Here is a 27,200-nt window from a genome sequence, read left to right on the forward strand (position 1 = left end):
TCTGTACACAGTAAATCTTTCTTTTCAAATCTGAATCACTTTATATACTTTATTCACTTTATTTTTTTTTCCGGTTAGTAATCACTTCATCTAAATGCAGTATTTCTCCCTCATGGTGGGAGTGGAGAACACAATCTGCAGTCAGTCTCTTGGTCTTTTTGAAGTGAGTATCATGTTCCAGTAACACGCAGTAGTGGGACTCAATCAAAACGCCAAACTGCATTCTGTGGTGAAAGGAGTCGTATCATTTAAATGATTGGTTTCTCTCAGCTGGAGGTGTTGACAATTACACGGGTCACAGTCCATGTATTTTTGCAGCTGTGCATGTGTTGTCAAAAAGAATTTGATAAAGTGTGGCATGACGTTTTAAAAAAAAATAAACCTCAGAATGTGTAAATTCCACCAGGAAATGTCTAGACCTTCATTACTAATGGGTCATATATTCAACCACAATTTAATCCAGTACAATGGAACACTATGGAACAGCTGCACATTAGCGCAATGCCCAATGGCAAGTGTGAGCTAGAGGAGCTCAGCACTGGGCTGAGTAAATGTGGAAATGTGCTAGAAATGTGGGGTTTTCTCTGGAGCGAAGGAACTCCATCTAATTCCTTAGGGATAAATGATCATTTCTTAGATGGAGTGGTCAAGATTAGCATTGTGGTGGCCATCAAAAACTCACAATAATGTTCCAAAGCCCGGTTTTGCATCAAGATGGACAAACTGCTTATTAATACCCCTAATTTCAGGAGATTTTGCATGATCAGTTGTCCACCTGGGTGTGGTTCCTTAAAATTTTAAATCAAACATCTAGAAATGTTAGGAATTTCCCAGACATCCAACCTAAATTGTGGTTCAGTTATTAATTTTAATAACTATATTATTTATTACAATTCAGGGCTATCATTTTTTTTCTAACTTGCTAACTTGGGACATTCTGGGTATCCTGAAAATTCCAAGCATTTTATCTGGCAGATGGGGAATGTGATTATACATCTCTGTAATAACCCCAAAACCATTAGACCCATTTTTAGTACTTTGCAAAATACAATCCCCCTTTATTATTATACCATATGTGCCCAAACATTTTATAGATAACCCTTATGGCTGACACAAACCTTTCTGTGCACGCAGCTTGCATACTGCACAATTTTGCCAAATGTTGGCTAGAAGGGTATAAAGCCCTCCACCCCCTGGGCTGGGCATTAGTGGAACTATGTTATCTAGAGTGATGGAGAGATGAAACTAATCACCCACCATCAGTACCCGACTTCCTGAATGCTATCAGAAGTGAAGAACCCTCAGTTAATATCAATTCCACCACTAGATTTTTAAAAACAGGCAAAAATCCTCCAAAATGTTGTAACACAATCATTAGATAAGACTTATTGGCATGGTATATGTAACCATCTACATTTAATGGCTTTGTGTTTAGAGATATTACACATTCCAAACATCTGGTTCCAGTCCAATCCTGACTCTCCAGAATGGAGCATTTCACACCAAAACAAACAGACTCTCAATCACATTGTTTGCATCCTAAACCTTTAATTTTGGAGCAGTTTTGAAAAGTTGGTGGAGTTTCCCTTAAAGCATCTTCCGTATTAGTCAAGACTTACCTGTGAGAGAGAGGGGAAGAGGTAGGATGAAGAAAGACTCCAAGAAAGAGGGAGAAAGAGAGGAAGATGAAGGGAGTGTGAGAGAGGAAGAGAGGGAGACAGAGGTAGGAGAGGTTGGTCAAGCGTCCAGGCTTTTATACACTGGTCAGCTCTGTGGTCTATTTCAGGAGAGACTCGCTCATAACAGAGGACACAGAGGAATGGTGCAAGGCAGAGGATCAATTTCTCAGAGTCACTAACTAATACCACTATTAATAATCAACCACTGCTTTATGTCTCTGGCTCTCTTTCTATCTTGCCCTCTCTCTTTCTCTCTACTTTGGAATGCTAGGTCAATAATTTATGGAAAGAAGCTATTATTTTGGGAAATGTAATCAATCTCATAAGACAATAAGATATTTTTTGATATATTAGATCAATTTTCAGGAAATGAATGGCAAGTTAATTACCTATAAAATCTCAGTTTTGATAAGTTAAGTCAGAAATTGACATAGGAGGGACCAGCATTGACTAGGAGGGAATGGGATAATATATGTTTTTTTCATGCTCCCACTCTTCCTCTTTACAGCTTTTGACAGCAGTACTGTTTTTCCTACCAAGTAAGACCTCCTTCACCCTTGCTCCATCCCAACACCAGCTGATTCTGTCCCAAATTAGGTACTGAAAGAGGGACTGAGAGGAAGCAGGCCTCCCCTGGGCGTGGTCTTGATGGGCTGTCTTGGTCACTGTCCACAGATCTAAATGTCCAGTAGCTGGGAGACTGTGTATAAATCTGTAGCGTGGAACTCGTTAAGGCAACCCTTACATCCATTCAAACTTAGGTGGGATGTCCCATAATTTTATTTCATATTCTAACTTGAAAAGGACTGTAAAATATTAAGGATAGATATTATAGCAAAGGCATTAGCGTATGTGCATTGTGAGCTGGAGAAAATCTGTTTGGAAAAATGCACTCTGGAAATTCTCAAGACTAACACGCTTGCAGATTGATTCTAATTTATTGGAACCTGGCACTATTTGTTTACACTACAATATCAGAGACAAGAACTCCTGAAATTTCCTGATGCTAGTTAGAATATATATTTTTATTATCCTGTATTTCATTCTCTAGTTTACAGTAAAATATATATTTTTAGCTAACTTCATAATACATTGTCCACTGAGGCAAATGAACACTGTGTATTCTTACCATTCTTGTCTTTGTAGTGTTAGCTCATTAGCTCATCAAAAAATTCACCCTCTGTTTACCTACTGAGTTCCCTCCACAATTTTTAATATAGTAAATCTCTGTGTTGGGGTTATATTTAGTATTCAGTGCTACCATCTAAATAGCAAGCCTACCACCTTATGTTAAAGTATCTGAAATGTTTTTTGCTTAGGCTAACCAAAACTGCGTTAACTCAAATGTCAAATGACTGAGAGAAACCCATCTGAGCGCAGCCCCCCTTTTCATTTAGAACAAATCTGACTTAGTAGGGAATGAGTTTAATTGTGGAGTGGTTTTGTCACTAGGTGGATATTTTGTGGCCAAAGGGACTATTGTGTAATGTGGCACAGAATGCTTGGTTAAAATTCTTGGAAAGTTAAAAGTCTTTTTGTACTACAAATGCTTTCTTTGGAATTTGAATTTGATTGGCACACAGTCCAGAATATGAACCGTGTTCTGTCTTCTGACGGCTGGTTTGCTAGCTGAGAACTCCAGCTAAGTTGCGTCAATGTTTCTTTGGTGGAAATGTGAATCGGATGCTAAACTGTAGGTGTTGATATATGCAGTGGGAGGGTGACCCTAACACTATATCACATCTCTCCTGCTCTCTCTCTCACTCTGTCATTAAGCTAATTAAGACTCCTGTTGACAGCCTGAGAACACCCTAAAGTCATACTGAGAAAACTCATGAGTGTATATGTGTGTGTGTGTGTATATATATATATATATATATATATATATATAAGAGAGAGGGAGAGAGAGAGAGAGAGAATCCCTATCCAATTATATTTAACACAGATTTCAATATGCCTTTTTGTGGTTACATGTAATAGTGGTTAACTTTTCTTCTGAACTTATTTGTGAGATACTTAGCCAATGGCATATCCAAATCTCCTGGATGTAGACAGGTCTGTGATGTTTGTGCCTGGCCTGTCCTTGGATGGGAGACCTCCAAGGTAAGCATGGGTAGCTCCTGGACATTGCTGTCTATGTGGATCCTAATACTTGAATGCCTTGATGGGGAAACTACTGAAAAAATAACACCATCTTTTGGAGATCATAACACTGAGACCATAAAATGACCTTGCGCATTTTTTTAAAAAGTGTAGGGACACTGTGTACTGACAAAATGTGCCACTTTAGCCACTTCTAGCCTCCTAATAATCTCGATCTTGGCTTAATTTGTTCCCTTTCATCTCCTCTAAACTTAAGTTATGAGTTATGTGATGAAAAATGATGTTGATTCATGATACTATTGGCATTTTTGAGTATTCTGTGAAGTGTGCTGGGCAGCTTTAATATGTGGATAAGTGTGTAAAAGCTAATAGTGCAGTTGAGCGCCTCTCTCTCATTTTCATTCTTCTATCCTCCTCTACTCATTTTTAGTGAAGTAAATATACAGCATCACTCTACTTCTTCCGAGTGCCAGCAAAGACCAAAAGCCAAATTTATACCTATTACTGTCTGAGCTGTGTGTGTGTGTGTGTGTGTGTATGTGTGTGAGTGAGTGATCTTATATACCTGTAGTTTTACAGTTTTTCATGTATTACAGTTTTAAAAGGCAAATGTGCATTACAGTTCTACTGCTCTTCAGTACTGTGCTGCACTGTAGCTTTCACTCATTATACAGATTTCACTCATTAACAAAGAAGTTAACAGTGAAACATTGATGCTAACTAGGATCATAGATGTATTTTTATTTTATTTATTTTATTTATTAAAGTTACACTTATATATAGTGCCTTTCTATATATAAGGACGCTTTACAATCAACACTCAATATACAATCCACACACACATTGGCGAGAAGCAGCAGTCAAACGCGCACAGTGTACTTTCAACCAGGAACGACCGTCCACCTGGAGGACTGCTTCGGGCACTATGGTTTCACCCATGATAAAGCGCCAATCCATATCTGGGCACACATGCATTCACTCACACACATATGGACATTCATTCACATACTCAGTCAGTCACACCAGGACAAGTATACAGGTGCTGGTCATAAAATTAGAATATAATGAAAAAGTTGATTTATTTCAGTAATTTCATTCAAAAAGTGAAACTTGTATATTATACTCATTCATTACACACAGACTGATATATTTCAAGTGTTTATTGCTTTTAATTTGATGATTATAACTGACAAATAATGAAAACCCCAAATTCAGTATCTTAGAAAATTAGAATATTGTGAAAAGGTTCAATATTGAAGACACCCTTTGCCTCTCTCTAATCAGCTAATTATCTCAAAACCTGCAAATGCCTTTAAATTGTCTCTCTGTCTGTCTAATTGTCTAGTTCTGTAAGCTACACCATCATGGGGAAGACTCCTGACTTGACAGTTGTCCAAAAGACGACCATTGACACCTTACACAAGCAGGGCAAGGCACAAAAGGTCATTGCTACAGAGGCTCGCTGTTTACAGAGCTCTGTGTCCAAGCACATTAACAGAGAGGTGAAAGGAAGGAAAAAATGTGGTACAAAAAGTGTACAAGCAATAGGGATAACCACACCCTGGAGAGGATTGTGAAACAAAACCCATTAAAAAAATGTGGGGGAGATTCACAAAGACTGGACTGCAGCTGGAGTCAGTGCTTCAAAAACCACCACGCACAGACGTATGCAAGACATGGGTTTCAGCATAGTTCAAAATGCTGCAGCTAGGGTCCTCACTAAAACTAGAAAATTTTAACATATCAGCCCAGTTTTATCATCACTTCATTGGCTGCCTGTTAAATTCCGCATTGACTACAAAATTTTGTTATTAACATATAAAGCTCTACATGGGCTTGCTCCTGAATATCTTCAAGATACAATTTCCTATTATGAGCCTCCACGTTCACTCAGATCACAGAATACTGGATTTTTAATTGTTCCCAGAATTCAGAAGGCCTCAGCTGGGGGAAGAGCCTTTTCTTATAAAGCCCCTCAACTCTGGAATGATCTTCCAGAAAATGTTCGGGACTCAGACACAGTCGCAATCTTCAAATCTAGGCTAAAAACACATTTGTTTAGTTTATCTTTTGGTAGCTAATACTCCCCCATAGATAAAGGCGGCAGATCCGGGGGGGTCCATGGACACAGGGAATTATAGTAAACTGAGACGCTGGTGCTGTCGTCCCGCCGCTTCTCGCGATCACTCAGGTTTGTTGACGGTGGAGTGGAGGGATGCCAGTGTTTCAGGATGCTCCCGTGTCTGTGTGTCCTCCTGGTTCTCTCCTTTTAGTTAAAGCTGTCATAGTCAGAGTCATTAGCCACACTCTGGAAATTTTCATATTTTCTACTTTACAAACACAAAACAGTTCAAAACTAATTCCATCCCTTTACATCTTTCCGAGTAAACAACTGCCCACCTGTCTGTCTGGACACTGATGGATGACTGTCGAGACCCTCCTGCACGCTTCAGACCAGCTGCCCACGCTCCAGCAACCACCAAGTGCCTTGAAGGTGTCCCTACACTGAAGTTCTCATGGACTACTAACTATCATCACCAGTAGATTGACCAGAGGCGGATGGGTCACCCCTTGTGAGCCTTGGTTCCTCCCAAGGTTTCTTCCTCAGCTGGGAGAGTTTTTCCTTGCCACTGTCGCCCCTGGCTTGCTCACTTGAGCGTTTTACATTTGTTTTTACATTTCATGTCAAATCTTTGTCTTACTGGAATTCTGTGAAACTGCTTTGTGACAACATCAGTTGTGAAAAGCGCTATATAAATAAATTTGATTTGATTTGATTTGATCGCATTCCTTGTGTCAAGCCACTCTTGAACAAAAGACAGTGTCAGAAGCATCTTATTTCCACAAAGGACTGGACTGCTGCTGAGTGGTCCAAAGTTATGTTCTCTGACGAAAGTAAATTTTGCATTTCCTTTGGAAATCAAGGTCCCAGAGTCTGGAGGAAGGAAGGAGAGGCACAGAATCCAAGTTGCTTGAGGTCCAGTGTAGTTTCTACAGTCAGTGATGGTTTAAGGTGCCATGTCATCTGCTGGTGTTGGTCCACTGTGTTTTCTGAGGTCCAAGGTCAAAGCAGCCATCTACCAGGAAGTTTTAAAGCACTTCATGCTTCCTGCTGCTGACCAACTTTATGGAGATGCAGATTTATTTTTCCAACAGGGCTTGGCACTTGCACACAGTGCCAAAGCTACCAGTACCTGGTTTAAGGACCATGGAATTCCTGTTCTTAATTGGCCAGCAAACTCACCTAACCTTAATAAAAACTATGGGGTATTGTGAAGAGGAATGTGCAATACGCCAGACCCAACAATGCAGAAGAGCTGAAGGCCCATATCCTGGGCTCTCATAACACCTGAGCAGTGCCACAGACTGATTGACTCCATGCCACGATGCTTTGCTGAGGTAATTCAGGCAAAAGGAGCCCCAACTAAGTATTGAGTGCTGTGCATGCTCATACTTTTCATGTTCATACTTTTCAGTTGGCCAGCGTTTCTAAAAACCCTTTTTTTTTGTATTGGCCTTAAGTAATATTCTAATATTATATTATATTCTAATGTTTTCATTAGTTGTCAGTTATAATCATCAAATTAAAAGAAATAAACTTTGAAACACTTGAAATATATGACTCTGTGTGTAATGAGTGAGTATAATATACAAGTTTCACTTTTTGAATGGAATTACTGAACTAAATCAACTTTTTCATGATATTCTAATTTTATGACCAGCACCTGTATAAAATATTTTTTAATTATTGCATGCTGGGAGTGCCCTGTGAAGGACTGGCACCCCCTCCAGGGTGTATTCCCGCCTTGCGCCCAATGATTCCAGGTAGGCTCTGGACCCACCGTGACCCTGAACTGGATAAGGGTTACAGATAATGAATGAATGAATGAATGCTGGGAGTTGTCGTGAAAACATGCCACTGATATAAAATGTATACAAAATTAATTCTGGAGTGTAATGCTACTTTTTACATAAATGCTAGTGTAGCAACCGCACATTTGTGCACTGGTCATTTACCACTGTCTTACAATTACCAGACTGAGGCATCTGTCAGCACTGAAAATTGTAAGGAAGATGAGGAATCTTTTCCCCATGATTCATACACTGGCTCCTGCTGAGCAGATCAGATCTTAGAGGTGAGTAGAGAGAGAGAGAGAAAATTTGATAAACCTTTGAGCACTTTTAAATTACCTCCAATCCCTGTGGGCCATTTCACAGTAACAGCTTCTCTATTTAATGTGCTTTCAGGTCACAGCTAGAGACCATGATGGTAGTTTGATAATCACTAAGGATTCTCCAGCTTTATTTATGGTCATTCATATACAGACAAGTGGACACATACAGAGCTGTGCAAAATCCTTATGCACAATAGTGGCTCAAAAACAATTACTGTGGTCAGTTACTGATATTAGATGAATGGCCCTGGCCCTCCAGCTCATCCCAAAGCTGTTGGATGGTGCTTCATCTTTCTGTAAAGAACACAGTCATATTACTCCACAGCCCAGTGCTTGCTTGCACTGGGGAAAACCTATAGTGTCTCAGTCCATCTCTCTCTCTTTCTTTTTCCTTGACCCTCTGTTCTTTGTGGTTAACAGAGTGCTATTTCTCTTGCCGTTATTGCATTACACTACATCAGCACTTTTACCCAAATACACACAGAGGGCTGTGTTGGATAGCGGTGAGGAGAAATAGAGAGAAAGAGTAGAGAGACAGAAATAGACAGAAAGGGATCTCTGCACGAGCAAATGTCCAACTAATAAATAAGGAGATGAAATGAGAGGGACAGCTAGAGGACACGACAAATATGAGTGAGTTAGTGAGAGAGAAAGAGAAGGAGGTGGGGGGGCTTGTGAAAACTAGACAAACATTTTTCTTGACACTGAAGATGTTACTTCATTACTAACCTTTGAATAAAATGCTTTGCAGCTTTGTTGAGGGTTGATTGGATGTCCACATCTTGCATGTGTGATGGCCATGTGTCAACATGTATTTGGCCATATGGTATAACTCCTGCTATAGTGCACAATAGGTATAAACATGACATTAATCCTAGCTCTGGGTGTCTCTACCTTCCAGTTTACTTCCAGTTTGAGACCCCCTAGGTCTCTCATCTTAATCTGGAAAGACTGAAGCTTCTGGGGTTATATTTAGCTGCTGGACATTATTCAGAGGCTTGCAGTGGTTGGCACAGTGTGAGACCAATGCTTTAGAGGCTGCCGGGTGATGCCTAGAACAGCTGGAATGATACACACCATAGCAAGTGTGTGTGTGTCTGTGAAGCAATGGTATCCCCCAAAGGTATCCCCCCAATTAATGGGCTTTATACTGAGCTGAGGATCATTTAAGGTGACGTTATATTGTTATTGTGCACATTGCAGAATTTGCAGATATGTCATGCTTTACAGCTGTTTTCACAAGTTGTGCTATTCTCTTCTATGTGAAGTAGCTTATGTTTGTACAAAATGTTGCTAGATTTGGTGATACTTGAGATTTTTAAAAATAACTTGCTAGGAGAATTTTGCTGATCTGTTCGTTCTGAATAATAAAAAGTATGGTGAATGTGTTCACGAGGACTCTTTCCAAATTTACATTTAAGGTGATACCACCCCACTGCTAACACTTGGGTTACTAAAGGTGAAGGTGACTCTCTCTCTCTCTCTCTCTCTCTCTCTCTCTCTCTCTCACTCTCTCACTCTCTGCTCATGAGGCATATGGAGTTTTCATTTTTACTGCTAGTGAACTTCAAACATTAAAATGCACAAACCAAAATGAGGATTTCTCTATTCCTGTAGCATAGTGACATAGTAATATTGACTTATATTTGCTGTTTTGTTTAAGATGGAAATGACTTCAAACTCAGGAGACTGTTAACTGTATTACCAAAAGTGACTGGAGCTACAAATGAGTTTCTGTGGTAAGTCAGACAGTGAATAAAACTTACAGACAAGTTAAACTTCATCCACATACAAATGTCATTATTTTTTTCACCCCCAAACACATCGTTCCATTTTCCTACACACTTAAAAAACATGGGCCTTAAAGGGCTCTTTAGCAAAGAAAATGGCTCTTTAGTAAAGGAAATGGTTCTATATAGAGCCCTGAACACTCGAAGAACCTTTTTGTGTGAATAAATGCTTCTCTAGTCATCATGAAGAGCTTCTTCAGACTGATAGAGAATGATGGTTCTGTATAGCACGTTTTAGAGAAGGGTTCTGTATGGCACCAAAAATGGTTTCTTTTTATTGTCAGCTTCATATCGTCACAATAGAACAACCATTTTTGATGCCATATAGAACCATTCTCTAAAACGTGCTATACAGAACCATCTTTAGCACATTTTGCCTTTTATGATTTAAAGAACCCTTTAATCGTGTAAAAGGTTCTTTGAATGTTCAGAGTTTTATATAGAGCCATTTGCTTTGCTAAACAACTCTTGAAAAACCATAATTTTTAACTGAGCTAACGGTGACTTTATGCCACCACCTAAGAGACAAAAAGTAATTAATCTCAGTTTAAGAACATAAAAATGGTCTGTTTACATATGTTCACTCTTGGATGCTAGATAATTTGATCTTTCAGCACATGGATCCTTCAGCCTGTTTTGTCATTGTGATATATATATATGCAGTGTATTGCTCCATGCATCTGCTGCAGTTCTGCCCCCTAGCGCCTGTATGCTGTAAAGTCCACAGCATAAAACGAGCTTTTAATCCTTGTGAAGATTCTCTTAAATGTATCACCCATTTTCTTTAAAGGAAGTGTGTGTGTACAATCGCTACTTTCACTACTGCTTATTATAACATTCAAACATCTGCAGGAATGCAGGGGCGTTAAAAGCTCATCAGCCTATGTTTAAAGGTTGTCATGGAGAATTGGGGCAAACAGAAACCAGTGTCAGCAGCACAGGTGGTTAAGATGTCATGCAAAGAGGTTTGACATGAAATGCTTTGTCCCCTGAGACACTTAATTTTTCTTATCAGAATTGTTATTATGGTGTTGAATAGAACCACTTTGTTAACATCTCAAACACAGAAACAAACAGCAATTTAGATTAGAAAACCTGTAATTATCTTTTAATAGCCTTTATATGCAGGCCTGCCATGTTGGTTATGCTTTTGTGTCTCAGCAGGTATATGACCTACAATACAAATGCTATTCATATTGTTTACATTTTCTTCTTTACAGGTTGTTTATAATGTGCAATTTATGCTGTACTTTAGAACATAAGGGTATATATCGCTACAGAGGACACTCTTAGCTCCATTGTACTTGTTCTGTATATTAGTAATTTAAATAAGTAATAAACTGTTGCTTCGGCAAAATGTATACTGTTTGGCTTATTATATATACATATTATTAATGAAACACATTACATTTATTCATTCATTATCTGTAACCCTTATCCAGTTCAGGGTCACGGTGGGTCCAGAGCCTACCTGGAATCATTGGACGCAAGGCAGGAATACATGTTTGCACTCTCCAGTGTACGCGCCAGTCCTTCACAGAGCAACACACAGACACACACACACTCACACATTCACACCTACGGACATTTTTGTGTCACCAATCCACCTACCAACGTGTGTTTTTGGACTGTGGGAGGAAACCGGAGCACCCAGAGGAAACCCACACGGACACGGGGAGAACACACCAAACTCCTCACAGACAGTCACCCAGAGCAGGAATCAAACCCACAACCTCCAGGTCCCTGGAGCTGTGTGACTGCGACACTAACCTGCTGTGCCACCATGCCACCAACATTACATTTAACCCAATATATTTTACAATAGGATCTGAAGTGAAAGAATCTTATTGGTTTTAGGAAGTTTTCACGCTTATAGTTCGTTTGTGCTGATCTGATTCAATTCATGAGATTGTATACTTATATGTTTAATTAATAAGATTATTTTACTTCAGAGTTTATTGTAATTAATGAACAATTTTAAAGTACTGATTTACTATGAACTAAAAGACAGTCTCGTCTTCATTACATTTTCATACATCCAGTCAAAATGATATAGTATTAATTGCTTATATAGGACTCATATATGTCTTATACTTTAATAATAGTTTGTTAAATGTTATTGTTAATCTTTGTGAAATTATCTAATGTGATATTTATGTATAAAAAATTACTTTGATTCAAAAATTCATCTGTGATATGTTGAGGGAGAATGAAATGTAGTTTCTCCAGGACACTGTGCTAACATTAATTCTATCTGAAAGCAGAGCAAAGTAAGAATATAGAGACACAAAGATGTTAACGGTAAACAGTCAAAAAATCTAAATATGTTTATTTGATATCAGTGAATTTCCTACTGGATTTTCAGTGAAATCCACTATCTCCAGCTGTAAATTGTGAAAAAAAAAAAAAAAAAATTCCAGGAGCCTCAGGAGCAAACAGTGGTGGCCTTTAGTGACACAGATAATGTTCATTCATTCATTATCTGTAAGTGCTTATCCAGTTCAGGGTCGCAGTGGGTCCAGAGCCTACTTGGAATCATTGGGCGCAAGGCAGGAACAGACCCTGGAGTGGGCGCCAGTCCTTCACAGAGCAACACACTCTCTCACACATTTACTCTCACACTCACACCTACGGACATTTTTGAGTCGCCAATCCACCTACCAACGTGTGTTTTTTGACCGTGAAAGGAAACCCACGTGGACACGGGTAGAACACACCAACTCTTCACAGACAGTCACCTGGAGTGGGACTCTGGAGCCTGGAGCTGTGTGACTGCGACACCACCTGCTGTGCCACCATGCTGCCCAGCTAATGTTCAATGCAACTCAAAAAATCCCACAGTGCACTGCAAAAAAATAGTGTACAACCTATGTACAAGTTCCCTGTGCACTGTATAGTGAGTAATATAAGGAATCATGACTATGAAGCCATTGACTAGAAACGCATCCTCTTCAGACCTGAAACCATTTAAGAACCTTTTAAGAAATTGGGCATCAGTGCATTTGAAGCTAGTGCAGATTGTCCAAGAGGGATAATCTGCTCACAAATCAGAGCTCACAAATCCCCTGATCCAGGTCTAAGAATTATTTTATTCTGATACAGGCAGCTTTTCATTTGCCCGCCCGTTTTCCGACAAGCCCCCCCCCTTCTTGCGCTGGGATTGGCAGATACGTCACTGAGTACTAAACAGTGGAAATGCAAGCGCGGGGCAGTCCAGTCTTAGCCAATCAGAATGCGAGGGGTGGGACTTGACGGAATACGGGCGTGAAAAGTAACTTAACTTTCGCTTCCCCAAATATTTTGTTTCGCAAAAGAGAAAAGCTGATACCACCGGACCAAGGAGACTCGATTTTTTAGTCTTTTACTTTCCATTTAAGAGATTACTGTGTTCGCCATGGCGCTCCCAAGACAGCTGAGAGAGGAGAGGTGAGGAAAAATAAGTATAATTGTATATAGCTATATATATTTTTAGTTTGTTTGCGTAAAATTTAACGTTAAGTTTCAGGGTCGTCCCTCAGTTTGAATCAAAACACTAACGCTTATCCTTCGACGTTTTTAATTGAGTACCTGCGGAAATGTCGTTTCTCTTAGCCATTTTTTCCCTAAACTGTCGTTATTCTACTCCCGAAACGTGTGGACAGGACACTTAAGCCAGTATATTTATTTATTTATTTATTTATTTTGCTTTCTGACTGCTTTGATTGACATTTGCTGCTTTTTCTCAGTGATTTTGAGCAGCTGCCGGATAATGTTCCAATCAGTGCCACCATCGCAGACATCGAGGAGAGAAGAGGATTTAACGTTTACTATGTGAGTCCAAGTTAAACAATACAGCATTTGTTTGAGAGAGAAAGGCTATTTCTTCTTTAAAACAAAAGCTTTTTATTTTATATGGAGAAACACCTAATCCGGACTAAACCCCTAACTCAGTTCCTAAGCCTAAACCTGGTTCTAATACTAAACGTCTACACTTTGAAATGAACTGTAACACTGCGAAATTAACGCATACAAAAATTGAATTAACCTGCAGTTCACCTTTAACGGTCTCGTTTAGGTTACAGTGTAACCAAACGATTGTAGACAACTGCTTGCCCAATATTTATTCTGAAATAATTATCTCTAATTATAAATAATCTCTAATTATCTAGTAAAGTTTGATATTATTTACTGTAACATTGTGAGATTTTAAAGGCACTGACAAGAGAATTAGCGATTTCAGGTACTGATGTTGGATCATTAATTATGGTTCTGGCCCTCATTTCAAAGGTATTGGCTGATGCTTCACTACTCCAGATACTTCCCCTCCCAATCCTGAGTTTATACAAGCTGTGTGCAACGCTGATCACTTGTCAGTAATGGGTGCATCTTAATATAGGTTAATTCACTCAGTATACCTTGTTGTATCAGATACATTTTCAATCCTCTAAAAATGAACTTTTAGAATGTTTACATTTTACCAATAAGGGTTACAAAGTAGTATTAGTCAGGGGAATTTATTTTGTTGTTATTTTATCTATGGTCCTTTTTTGTCCACAGGTAACTGTATGTCCCTGTGAACACAAAAGCATAAAAAGTGAAATGGCAAACTTTGGGGATGTCTATTGGATATAATAAGCTTTGGCAAGGGGAGTTTTTAATTGGTCTTTTCTAAAAACATGGAAATTCCCCTTTAATTGTTGCAGAAGATACGTATTTGATGTAAACTGGACCATCCACTTTTTTTTATTTTAATTAGGCCTAATGGCCCAATATTAAGCATCTTTGAATGTCTCTAGTTTATCAATGCTGGCTGAGTTATCGTGAGGCAACATCTTAAGCAAGTCTTTTTGAGATTTCTTAACTACTCAACATGATTTGAGACATGTGTGGAGCCATGCAGTTTCCCAAACATTAACCACTAAACTTCCCTTTACTTGGTAGGCTTGTAGCTTTAGTGCAGAACTAAAGAAGAAAACTTTTTCTGTGTCCTTGAATCATCTGTCTGTCTCTTTCATTCTCTCTATCTATTGCTCTCTTTCTCTCATAGAGGTTTGTGATCGAAGTGAAGACAAAAGGAGGCAGTAAGTATCTGATCTACCGCAGATACAGACAGTTCTTTGCTCTGCATCAGAGCTTGGAGCAGAAGTTCTTGTCTGAAACTCAGTCAGGCTCCTACACCTGCATCCTGCCCACACTGCCTGGTCAGTATCTCTTGGCTCTTTTTTTCAATTATTATTCGTAATTCCAGAAAGGCTTGAATCAGACTGAATCAGATTAAAATTAGAGCTGAAACCTGCAGGAAGACAGTATGAATGAATGAACCTGACATCTCTCCGTCCTACAAAAGTCTGCAGCCCCTTTACTCTTTATCTGTCTGTTCGCTGTGTGTTCATGTACTGTCCCTTTAAAACCACACTACCATGCTACCAAGCTGTAGTTATTCTGCCCCTATCTGCCACATGGAAACAACATAAATGGCGAGGCCAATCAAGCGACTCAAGCAGCTCATACCAAAGAAAAATTCAGCGTCTGTGGTTTGGATGTGATGTGTTTTGACTATAATTAAAATGACAGTGCTCAAAAAACAAGAGAAGAACAAGCTCCCAGCAACATTACAAAAATATCCCATATTTAATATTGGGGATATATTTACAATACAAGCCTTGCTACTGAAATATAAGGGTCAAAAATATACAAAAACAAAATAACCATTCAATAATCGTAATCATGGTAAAATTTACAAATAATTGTGATATTGATTTGCGCTCATATCACCCAGCACTAGCTCTAACCTACAAATAGTACTAAACATAGTGGTGTAAGGTTCATGTAACTTTATATAATGCTTTTGCAACAATTATGTCACGCCCTCATCCTGTCAGGTCTGTTTTCCCCGCCATGTGCTTTATCTGCACATGGCTTTGTCTGTTATTGTCCTTGTCTCCGCCCTTGTCCCGCCTTTGTTCCGCTGCCTCGTCTGTGTCATTTGTTAACCTGCCCCCTCGTTAGCTGTCCAGGTGTATCGTGTCTGTGTTTAGTATTTAAGTCCCCTTGTATCTCTTCCTGTTATTGGTCATTTGTTGTTTTGCTCTTTCCTAGTCTAGTCAAGTCGTTTCGTTTCTTCCTTTTTCCTAGTCATGTCGTGTTGTTTCTTCCTTTTTCCTAGTCATGTCGTGTTGTTTTCTTCCTTCTCCGTGTCAAGTCGTTTTGTTTAAATTCCTACTCTTGTTGTTTGCCCTTAAGTCCGTTTGTTTGTTTTGTTTCTTTGTTTTGATATATTAAAATCACTGTGTTTTAGCAAGTGCGTGCGCCCCGTGATTCGTGACAAATTATCTGAATTCACTGATTAAAAATAGGCTAATATCTACTACATTTTACATCTGCATACAAAAAAACTCCTGTGTTTTATTGGGTTTAGTCTCTGAAGCTCTAAAATAAACATTTAATGCTTTCCTCATCCATTACATTCTGCCTTTCTGTGCCAAGCAGAATGTCCAATTGAATCTGTCAGGATACAGGGGTCATTTATAATGTGCTATCTGAGTGTTCTGCATTGGATAGTGAAGGTCTTTCTGTTTGCCAACATCAATTCATCTTTGCCTGATGTCCTGTACTGTCACACCACTGAATACACAGTAATCTAAGAGTACTGACTATGTTCATGTGACTAAAGTCTCTTGTAAAAGAGTTTGGGCTAAAGTGAATCTCTACCTTACAAAGGGTAGAGATTATGTGGTTCTACTTTTGTGACCAATATTATAAATCGAGTCTCAGGTTTTTAAAATTTGTTTAGCTATAAGCTAATTTAGATGAAGTGATGAAGAAGCTCTCAGAATCCTGAAACATTTAGTCTTGTATTTCCAGTTCTAATTAAATTCACATCTCCAGATTAAATAAACTGAAATGTAAGATAAACATTTTTCACCAATTATTTTTCCTACACAATGTGTGTCCATGTTAATATCTAGCTTTCATAAAGCTGGCAAATTATGAATGCACAAGTGTAACTGTTGCCAAGGGCTTAGGAGTGAGTTTGATATTGGGCGGAACATATTTGCAGAGTAAAAGCCCACCCCATACCCAAAACATTAGCTAGCTATACGCAGATTCCTATGTAGATACAGAAGTAAAATACTGCATTCCTGCTCCTAAAGTGCAATATGACTGCTGTGAGGAATTTCTACTTTATGATAGTTATTTAAAACTAAGGGATAAAAGATTCTCATGTTCACCACATCAGATTCCAGCATTTGCAACTGATGAATGCAAAGAGTCTGTAAGCAATACATTTATTTTCACATTTAGTGAGTGAGAAATCAGAGATATGTTCCCTGCCACTAAGGTCGCAGAACTTTATATCCACTTGAAAACAACTCTGCAAAAAGACACAAGAAGCTCATAAGAAACTAAGCATACTGCATTATTTCTGTTTATTGATCTGGGTTTATTCCATTACATTCATGAGTCAATTTTAAAACCTCACCTCACACCCTGCTGCTTCTTCTCCTGTCTCTTCTAATTCTGCATTAGGGTTCTTCTGATAAAATATCTGATATTTCAGACAAAGCAGTACTGGACAACTTTTCCATCACTAATCCATTTTGGACCTCACCTCACTCCCTTTCTCTATCACTCCTTCATCTGCCACTCTTCTGTCTGCACCAGCATTCTCCTAATAATACAATACATGATATTTAAAATAATGTCAAACTAGGCTAGGGTTAAAGACTGATTATGATGTGATCTTATCCTTGTGTGTAAAGCCTGTTTTCACTAACACTAACGCAACTAAAGTTGTGTCCTGTGGTTTGTTTTTTTTTTTTTTTTTTTTGGCATTATGCTGAAATCAGATTACAAAACAATTTCTTAACATGGACATAGTTTGAGCTTGACAGAATTACCAAGTTAGACAAACATGTGTCCAACCATGGAACTTTACATACTACAGTACAGAAAGCACTGTTAAGGGTGATATGTATATACAATTCCATGATTCAGTGCAGCAGTTTGGGACACAGCCAGAGACTAACGTTAACTTGTTTAGAGTGATTACTGAATACAGCTATATTAACGTTCACTAACACCTCGTGTTTTTCCCTAACAAGACATTATACAAGCCAATTTTATAACTTTAATTAGCCCTCATTTTTTATTGTGTTCTTGTGATCTCTAGCCCAGAGCTGCTAAAAACTAACTTTATAAACCAGACTCTGACAGTGAATCAAAGGCCAGTGAAGCTTATGATTGGAGCAACTTTATATTTGATTGTAATATGCAGATCGGTACTGAAATATCGATACCTCTGATACCAGATCTTTATTCTCTGAAATCAATTATCTTATCAAAATATCAATAATTCATCTTTTGGGGTAATGTGTATCAGGAACACAGTGGAAAGTAACTAAATTATTGAGAGCTTGTCTAAATGATACATGGTTGGTGGGAACTACTTTTTCTTTCGCCTGGGTAAGTGCGTAATGTGTAAGAGCAGCGGCATGCTACTCAGTCACTCAGTCTGTAGACAGATGCAATGGCAGAGTGTAAACGGAGCATGTGCTTAGGAAATAAGTAATGAAATAAAGCTATTCTTCAAAAAATAGCTGCATAAGTTCGACTTGGAGTACTATTTGTACAACCGAGATAATCTCACAGAGGCAAAAAGCCTATATTTTTTTCAGATAAGGTTTCCTAAAAAACTGATCATTAAATACACTAATTTTAGATTTACCAGACACCTTAGTTGTATTTGCACAAATTATCAGTATTGGATTGGTATCTCTGATAACAGCCTGAATTTTACTCAGTATCAGATCGGAAAAATTGTCGTATCGAAGATCACTAATATTTGAACAGGCTCCTTAACCTCTGTGGTGCACATTCAAAATAAATGTTTAAGAAAAATTATATTTTTTTCTCTCCGCGGACCGAATACAGCTGTTTTCATTTTTGCAGAGAAATTGTAGATCATTAAATATCTGATATACCAAACGTTCTTGAAAACAAACCAGCATGCAACTATCCATGGGTTGCAGTCATAAGATTATTATTTATTTATTTATTTATTTATTTATTTATTTATTTATTTCCATGGAAGCGATATTGTGGTTTGATTGTGTAGTTTCAGAGTGCATCACTGAGGTAAACAGAAGCGAGAGATCTTTATTTTATTCACAGCTCCTGCCTCTTTGCATAAGGGGCATAAAGGATAATAAAAATGCTAATGTGACTAACAGAATATAACGGTCTTATTCTCTAAATTATGCAACACAGTGGGATTCTTTATGCCCCTTGCCATAGCAGAGCATGTTAGACTCCAATGCGTTTCTCTGTTCATGATTGAATCTGAGTGAATTATTCATACACTGACCATACACTCTTAAAAATAAAGGTGCTACAAATGGTTTTTTAAGTGATGCCATAGAAGAATCACTTTTGGTTCCATAAAGTACCACATTTGTTTAAAAGACGTGCGAATCATGGGGTGTAGGGTAACGCTTAACGGCACAAAGCTCACTGGTGGATGGATGAAGAATGTTATCAATTAGCTTAGTTTTTAGCATTGGACATCGATTCTGGTAATATGTGCTTTACTGTCGGTTGCTGTGGTTATAATGGCTAGTGTACCACCACTTTATGGTTATAATAACACGGTCCAGTGTGTATTAATGGAGATATATGGGTTTTATTATGTAGGCAACTTTATTTTAATCAATTACACACCTTCCCCCAGCTCAAAATCAGCCAGAGCCCCAGAGCTGTTCGCTACTTTTGTAAACATCACTCAATGAGTGTGTGAGTAAGTAAAAGAGAGAGTGAGAGATGTGTGTGTTTGTCTGTGAGAGAGAGACAGGTAGAGCCTGTGCTAGTTCTGTTTGTGAGTGAGCCAGTCATGTTTAAGTGAGTGAGTGAGCAAGCGAGGGCAAGAGAGATGTGTGAGAGGCTTGATTTCACAACAGTACTGTTAACGTGAATTACACACAGTAGCAGGTAGGGGGTGCTCAGAAGAAAAAAAATGCCAGTTGTAACCAATTGATTCCTTTAAGGAACCACAAGTGGTTCTTCTATGGCATAATTTCTCTGTCGAATTTGCATCTAATTACAGTCTGGGTGCAATATTATTAGTTTTATTAACTGTGATGAGCACTACGTAGGGAGTATGGCACTTTTTGGAACACATCTGTGCTCCTCTGTACTAACTGACACAGATGAACAGAGCTGTTAACAAACGTGTCACGTGGATAAACAAACGTGATGTGGAAAAAACTAAAAACGTTGACATTCATTCATTCATTGTCTGAAACCACTTAACCAGTTCAGGGTCGCTGTGGGGGAGCCAGTCCCTCGCAGGGTGACACACACTCACACATTTACTCACACACTTACATCTATGGGCACTTTTGAGTCGCCAATTCACCTACCAGCGTGTGTTTTTGGACTGCGGGAGGAAATCTGAGCACCCGGAGGAAACCCACGCGAACACAGGGAGAACACCTCAAACTCCCCACAGACAGTCAACCGGAGCAGGACTTGAACCCACAACCTCTTGGTCCGGTCCCTGGAGCTGTGTGACTGTGGCACTTGTTGAGAGAAACAATAAAACTATTTAGACATCAGTTTTTATTTGCGTTGTGTGTTAGAGTAGAGAGTAGGTACTCAATGTGGCTGCTACTATACAGTGACACCAGCTGCAACCCATGGATACTTCATGTAATGCTGCTTTTATATACTGAAGGAAGACATTGAAAGGCAAGTTTAATGGTTTCATTGCGGCTATGATGAAAAATTCACTCACTGTTAGTGGCAATGCTTTGCAGTGCGTGTCACTGTTGGCCATGTAAATGCAGCATTAATTCAACTGAATTGAACATGGAGCCCTGTGACCTGTGTTCGGCAGTGTGATTATGAGTCCAGATATCTAGCTTGCAAATTAGCACCAAAAGACTGATTGCAACACCCTGAATGATAATAGATAATGTTCTACACTGAGAGAATACAATATGTAGTATAATTAGAATGGAGCACATTAGTGGCATAATTGACGAAGCGGGTGAAGATTGTTTGATCTGAGCAGAGTAATGTTGAAACAAGTTAATGGCCCTACATCTGTCCTACACCATCTCTCTCTCTCATTCTCCTTTAAACCTCTCTGGTGTTAAATATAGAACCCTGGAGCATAATTAGGTTTATGGAGCCCATCAGCCAAGTCCATTAGCAAAAAGCAAGTGAGAAAGAGAGACAGATTGAGATGATGGCAGATTCGTTAACATGAAGCTGAATCTAGGTCTGAATGATTGACCTTATGAGCATTCAATGGTCACTTTTTCAGAGCTCCGCAAGCATTTTTCAAATATGTTGTAGGAAATTTGGCACCCTTCAAATGGTTATTCAAACAGGTTTAGGTAAACACATCAACTGTATTACAATTTACTGCAAATCCTGGTGTGCAAATTCATTCAGACACAAAAGTTATTATCCAAGCCACAGGAAAAGATTTAATTGTTTTTTTCTATTTAATACAGCATTTAATTTCTCATCACTTTTGTAATTATTTTGTTCATGTTTGTTTGTCCTTTAGGGAAAGTGTTTATGGGCAACAAGCAGGAAATTGCAGAGAACAGAATCCCAGAGCTCAACACGTATATGAAGGTGAATTTTGTTGAATCATTTTTAGGCTGGAGAACAGTCATTGGACCATTTTTTGGTAAATTTCCTAAGAAGCCTTATATGACATTTGAAAGATACAGTGGTATGCAGAAGTATTTTTATTATCTGTTCTTTTAGTATTTTTCTCACATTTTAGTATATAGGTTTAAACTCAAAACAAACGTGACACATATTAAAGATAAAGAATAATAAATAGATGTGTCTTTGATTGAATTTGTATGTTAGTAATGTATATGATACAGCTGTAAACAAAAAAGCTCACAAACAAAAAAGATTTTATTATAACATATGCTGGTTCTTTGATGATGTACAACAGGTTACGTGCACAATCCCATGTGCATGGAATGCCTTTTGGACTCTTTAGTGACTGTTTTAGTGACATAACTAAATTTGCATTCACATTTACCAGCAATATTGCGTTTAACAGCCAAAAACCCCACAGTTCCTCTTTTTCCAGACTCACTTCTCCTTTGTCAGATTTTTACTCACTCACTCTCTCCCACACATCTGGGCTCATTTCAGAGTATTCATTCAGTGAGCTCAGTGAGACTCATCAAGATAAGAAGCAATTGTATTGATTATATTGACCACAAATGCATTCAGATGTACGTTTAGTTATACTTACCCTTCATACTTGCCTTGTGTATTATTGATTTCCCCAAAACATGATTTATTAATTAAATAAATAGCCATAAAATATTTTATCACCCAGAACATATAAAACTCTAACATATAAAAAATCTAACATAAATCCATGGAGTGGTGCTGTTGTGTCAGACATTAATGGTGGCTCCCTGCTTCTAACATATTTAGTTGTGTTTTTTAAGAGGAAAAACAGCTTCTTTCATAGATACCCTGACATGTGGATGAGGCTGGAGGGAAGTAGCTGTGGCCCTGTTATTCATACAAGTTATCCAGTGATGTAACCAGCTCCTAATCTCTTTAGCTGTGCTCCCAAGTTCATTTTTCAATTCTGTGTACTAAAACCTGAGAAATCTGATTTTATGTATTTGAGCTGTTGGCCACAGCCACATCATGTGGAGTTTTCACTGTAACTGCGTTCTCTAACTCGGCTTGCATTGCCTAAACCAAGTATGCCTCAAACGTTCTTTGAACACACTGAAACATAATTTAGAATATAATCAGGAGGCTACTTAACTGGATATTCTGACAATCCCACTTTGTGTAGGGGCAATTAAGTCATCATATTGTACAAGCCTTCCCCACACTGTCTGTTTGGTTTTATTTCTCCTTTTATTAGAAGTTGCTGTGTTTGCCTACCTGGGTGCTGCTGGATGATTTGATCCGGATGTTTTTTTATCAGACGGAATCTGACAGCTTGCAGGTGCCCAAAGCCCTCCGGCGTCTCCGGCCCCCCACACGGAGAATGTAAGAACATTACTCCACACATTTTCTGTTTTCATTTTCTGCTTTTGCTAAACAGACATTTACAGAAACATTTTTAGCCAGCCAAGTTAACATTAGTTTGTACCATAAGCTACATTGAATGGGATTTTTGTCAACATTCTGTAAAAACTGTCCCACCCATCACCAGTAGATACTAGGAATTAGAGATGCATGAATACCGATACCGTGTTAATTTACTCGTACTTGTAATCGCAAACGACGCTCCAATACCAACATCAGATACTTTGTGCCTAGTACACATTGCTGCGCTAATGAGCAGACAACTCAAAATGATGGCGTCCTCTAATTACCTCGCAGTCTGTGATGGCAACCCAAGCAAAGCGGACTAAAGAGAGAACCCAAGAGCAGTGGGTATGCTGCACTGTTTTGACTGTCCTCAAACAAGGTGGATTTTTCTTCACTGAAAGTGTAATTTCCTCCCAGGAAATGTTTTCCCTTTTTTGACAGCACTGTTCGTTGCCTGACATGTTTTTTCCTCAAACGAAATTATTTTCTCCACTCGCTAATTTTGAATTGGATCCAATGCCAGGCTGCTGCTTTTATATAAACACTCCCAAATGCAGAACTTCCCAGCCATTATCTTATATCGGAAACTGTCTTACCATAGATGCGCAACACTTTCCAAAACATATCAAGAGCTTGTTACTAATATATATATATATATATACTTTATTGATCTAGAGGGAAATTCAAATTATTGGTGGTGTAATGTGGGAAAATGATATAACTGAAATGAACAATAACGTTTAATGTTAATATTACACAATGCCCCTGATTGCTTAATTCTAAGTAAGTATCTGCATCTGTTTCAGCTATTACAAAAATACACATACTTGTACTCATACTCAGTTGGAAAAAATGGTATTTATGCATCCCTATTAGGAATGCAAAAATTGGCAATTTGTTTTAATTGATGATAATCAGTGATTAGCCCTAACTGTAAAAAGTCCAGATCTAAAACTTTACAGCTCTATAAATATTAAGTCAGACCAACTTCGAATTTTAAGTTAACATTTTGGATAGCTTTTTTTTTCTTTTTTTCTCAAATTAGTTATGTCAACTGTTCTTTCATTTTAGTTAAGTTTACTATACATAATGCTGGCTTTACATCAAAGAAATTTTCAAATTATTTCAATTTTAGCCTGTTCCTGTCATCTTGACCATTTGGTGTAAAGTGGTCAAGACCACCTTAAGTCAGTTTTTTGTTGTTGTTTTGATTTTCAGGAAACTATGTAATATCATAGATCTTAGGCCTTGACTCATGCAAATAGTGACCTCTTAGGCCCCCAGTTTTTGCAAAATCATATCCTATGACTAAAAACTCATGATGTGAGAGGGAGTCAGACTTTTATTATCAGAGTCTTTTCCATCTGTTCTAGTGTAACACCTTATGTAACCCCTTTTTTACAAGTTAATTAAGTTCCCTGGGATTTTAGTCAAATCAATAATAGGATCAAAGACACCTTTCTCTGCCTCTGTAAACAGTCCTATTCAGAATGACCGGTTTCAGCACCTGTTCTGAGAATGAGCCACAGTTGATATTAGTATGAGATCCCAGGAGTGAGCTGCAAGGCACCGAAGCTTTGGTTTTTAGTAATTTTCACTCTTGTTTTAACCATATTTAATGTGTACTGTTATTTTTTTCCTCTACTTATTGCTTGTTTTGCTCTATTTAACCTTGTCTATGAGCTTTTACAAAATATGGATCTAGTGCTGTCATAAGTTTCTGTATGCTTACTAAAAAGCAGAACAAAATCTGAATGACTTGTTTTATTCTGGTTTTTTTATGACTTAGACACCCCACAGAATACTGGGTTATCTTATTTCACAGTTTGGCTATTAAATATTCCACAACCACCATGTCAGTGTCATTGCAGCGGAAGGAATGATCCACCACCCAAATCATATCTGCTTTGTTGGGGTCCTTTTGAAATTCTGACCTTTAGAAGAACAGACAGAAAGGAGTCAAACAAAGTAAGCAGGGCATCTGTGTATTCAGTGTAGTGTAGAAACAAGAAGGTGTAGTTCATTTAGACAACGGTGAGAACTCCAAAAGATGAAAAGCACAAACCAAGATGAGTTTATTGTCCTATTCCTGCTCCAGGAGGTGGGTAACTCTGGCTTATTTTTGCTGTTTCGGATTATTTAATGTGGAAAGTCACCACATTCAGGAGACTGCTAACTACCAAAAAGAGTTACAAAACGAATCAACTTAAGTAACAAGGTAATTCAAACAGTGTATGAAAACTTACAGACAAGTTAAACTTAAGCAATATTTGTTAATCCCACAATCCCACCCCTCGCCAAATATATTGTTCAATTCGGCACCCACACATGCTTTTTAAGTCTCTAAGTTGAGCTTAATTTTGTTTCAGCCCTCATAATCTGAAGGTGCTTATATGTTACATGGAAATGCATTATTTATTTATATATTTATTTATTAAATGCCAGTCCATTGCAGGTGTGTTCAAATTTAAAATTAACATACATCAGAGAAGGGTGGCACAGTGATGCTACCAGTAGTGACAATGTTCTGCTGTTGTGGTTTTGAGTTCCACCTCAGGTCACCGTCTGTGGAGTTTGGTGTGTTCTCCCTGTGTTTGTATGGGTTTCTTCCAGGAGTCTCAGTTTCTTCCCACAATCTAAAATCGCACGTTTGTAGGTTAATTAACTGGTCAATAAGGTGTAAGCACATCAGAGAAAGGACCACTTTATATGGCCGCTGCTTAAAACTATTTACTAACTAGTCACAGCTGCTCAGCAAACCAAATGTTCAATAATTAATTAATAAGGACTTTTGTATAAGGATGCACCAATACCACTTTTTCCCTTCCGATACCAATATTTCATGTTCAAGTATCTGCTGATACTGAGTACTGATACCAACTCTTAATTACCAGATAGGTGCCTATAAATCCAGATATTTGTATTGCTCTACTTACAAATTTTATTTTGTTAAAGCAGTGTTCTGTATCACTCATAAGATATAATAAGCATTAATGAACAGCATTTACTTTTTATTAACTGCACATTAAAAATTTTAAAGTTTCAGAGCCATGAAAAAAGAATTATTTCCACAATGTAACAATGTAACAAGTACAAGTACAAATAGTAAGACATAGTCTAGCCTGATTGAATAGCTTTTTAAACTGATATGAGGATATTTGTCACGACTGTGAAATGCACTTTAAGGACTGCTGATGACCTGTGTTAGCATGCTTCTTTGTGGTTGCTTGAATCAAGTCACTGTTCTTTGGCTATTCGAGTTTCATCTAGCGCCATGCTTGCGCTTCAGTACCTGCTTCATGGGGTGTGTACCAAAAAGTGCCCTGTGTACTACATGTAGGGAATAGTGAGTAGTGGGCCATTTCAAACACATATATGGTATCAGTGCTCTCTGTAGCCAATACCGATACTGTGTTTAGATGCCTATCGGAGCCGATACCGATACTGTGTTAAGATGCCTGTATCAGTGCCAATACTGGTGCAACACTACTTTTGTACATAATAGAACTGGTAATATATGGCAATAAAATATGATTTCATAAATCAGAAAACAGGACTTACAGCTAAAAAGGCAGTGGGCAGTGTGTCCAAGTCAAAGCATTAAAGTGTCTGTAGGAGAGAGTCAGACAGATTTACATAATCAAACCCCCACACCAACACAAAATACACTATCATTGTGTTCTCTGTATGTACTTAATTTAGGTTACATATACTTTCTCTCTCTCTCTCTGTTACCTTCTCTTTTTGTCTTACTCTGTCTTGCACTGTATTACTGCTTTCCAACTCTCACTTACTTCTCTCTCTCTGTGTTTCTCTCTCACTTTCCAGAAAAACAGAGAAGCCCAAAACGGACCTTCTCTCATCCCCCAGAGCGGAGGTACAGTAATTGTTTCCTTGGTAACCCTTTCTCTTTGAGCCCACACACACACGCGTTTATGCCAAAACTCTCAAAACAGCTCCAACATGTGGTCGGAGGGTTACGACACACAAACCTACACTTTTTCTGGAAGTAGGTGCAATCGTAGAGCAAAAGTAGAACAGCCAAGCTCCCACACACACACACACACACACACACACAAATATATTCATATATGAATCTGACTCTGCAGCAGATCAGCTCCAGCTCGTGATTTCTAAGCTCCAGCATGAGATTGAAGGGTTACGACACACAAACCTACACTTAACTTCATGGAAAAAAGTACAGGGGCACTCCCACACAAATTCTCTCTCTCTGTGTTACACACACACTACCACACACAAACAAGGAGGAGTTGGAGTGCCTTATAGGGTGAACGATGACTTCTTTGCAAGCTGTTAACCTGCTGAAAGCCAATGTGTATGTTCTTCTTAGTGGACATGTTTGATTGGGAGTCCTT

The 27,200-nt window shown here is 38.4% G+C and overlaps 2 protein-coding genes across 3 annotated transcripts in view; one reads left to right on the forward strand and one right to left on the reverse strand.

The window, feature by feature from the left end:
• LOC136678055 (parvalbumin-7) overlaps positions 1–27,200 on the reverse strand; it is a 49,935-nt gene that overhangs the window by 6,708 nt on the left and 16,027 nt on the right. The gene's annotated exons all lie outside the window — the stretch shown is intronic.
• Positions 13,011–27,200, forward strand: part of LOC136678053 (neutrophil cytosol factor 4-like) — a 41,781-nt gene continuing 27,591 nt past the window's right edge. For both annotated transcript variants that reach the window (XM_066655847.1, XM_066655848.1), the window contains exons 1-6: positions 13,011–13,173; positions 13,473–13,557; positions 14,774–14,927; positions 21,302–21,372; positions 22,652–22,779; positions 26,653–26,701. In XM_066655847.1, the coding sequence (XP_066511944.1) occupies positions 13,142–13,173; positions 13,473–13,557; positions 14,774–14,927; positions 21,302–21,372; positions 22,652–22,779; positions 26,653–26,701 (519 nt within the window). In that variant the 5' untranslated portion in view covers positions 13,011–13,141. The remainder of the gene's footprint in view (positions 13,174–13,472; positions 13,558–14,773; positions 14,928–21,301; positions 21,373–22,651; positions 22,780–26,652; positions 26,702–27,200) is intronic.

This window comes from Hoplias malabaricus, chromosome Y (genome assembly GCF_029633855.1).
Source record: "Hoplias malabaricus isolate fHopMal1 chromosome Y, fHopMal1.hap1, whole genome shotgun sequence".
Classification (NCBI taxonomy): domain Eukaryota; kingdom Metazoa; phylum Chordata; class Actinopteri; order Characiformes; family Erythrinidae; genus Hoplias; species Hoplias malabaricus.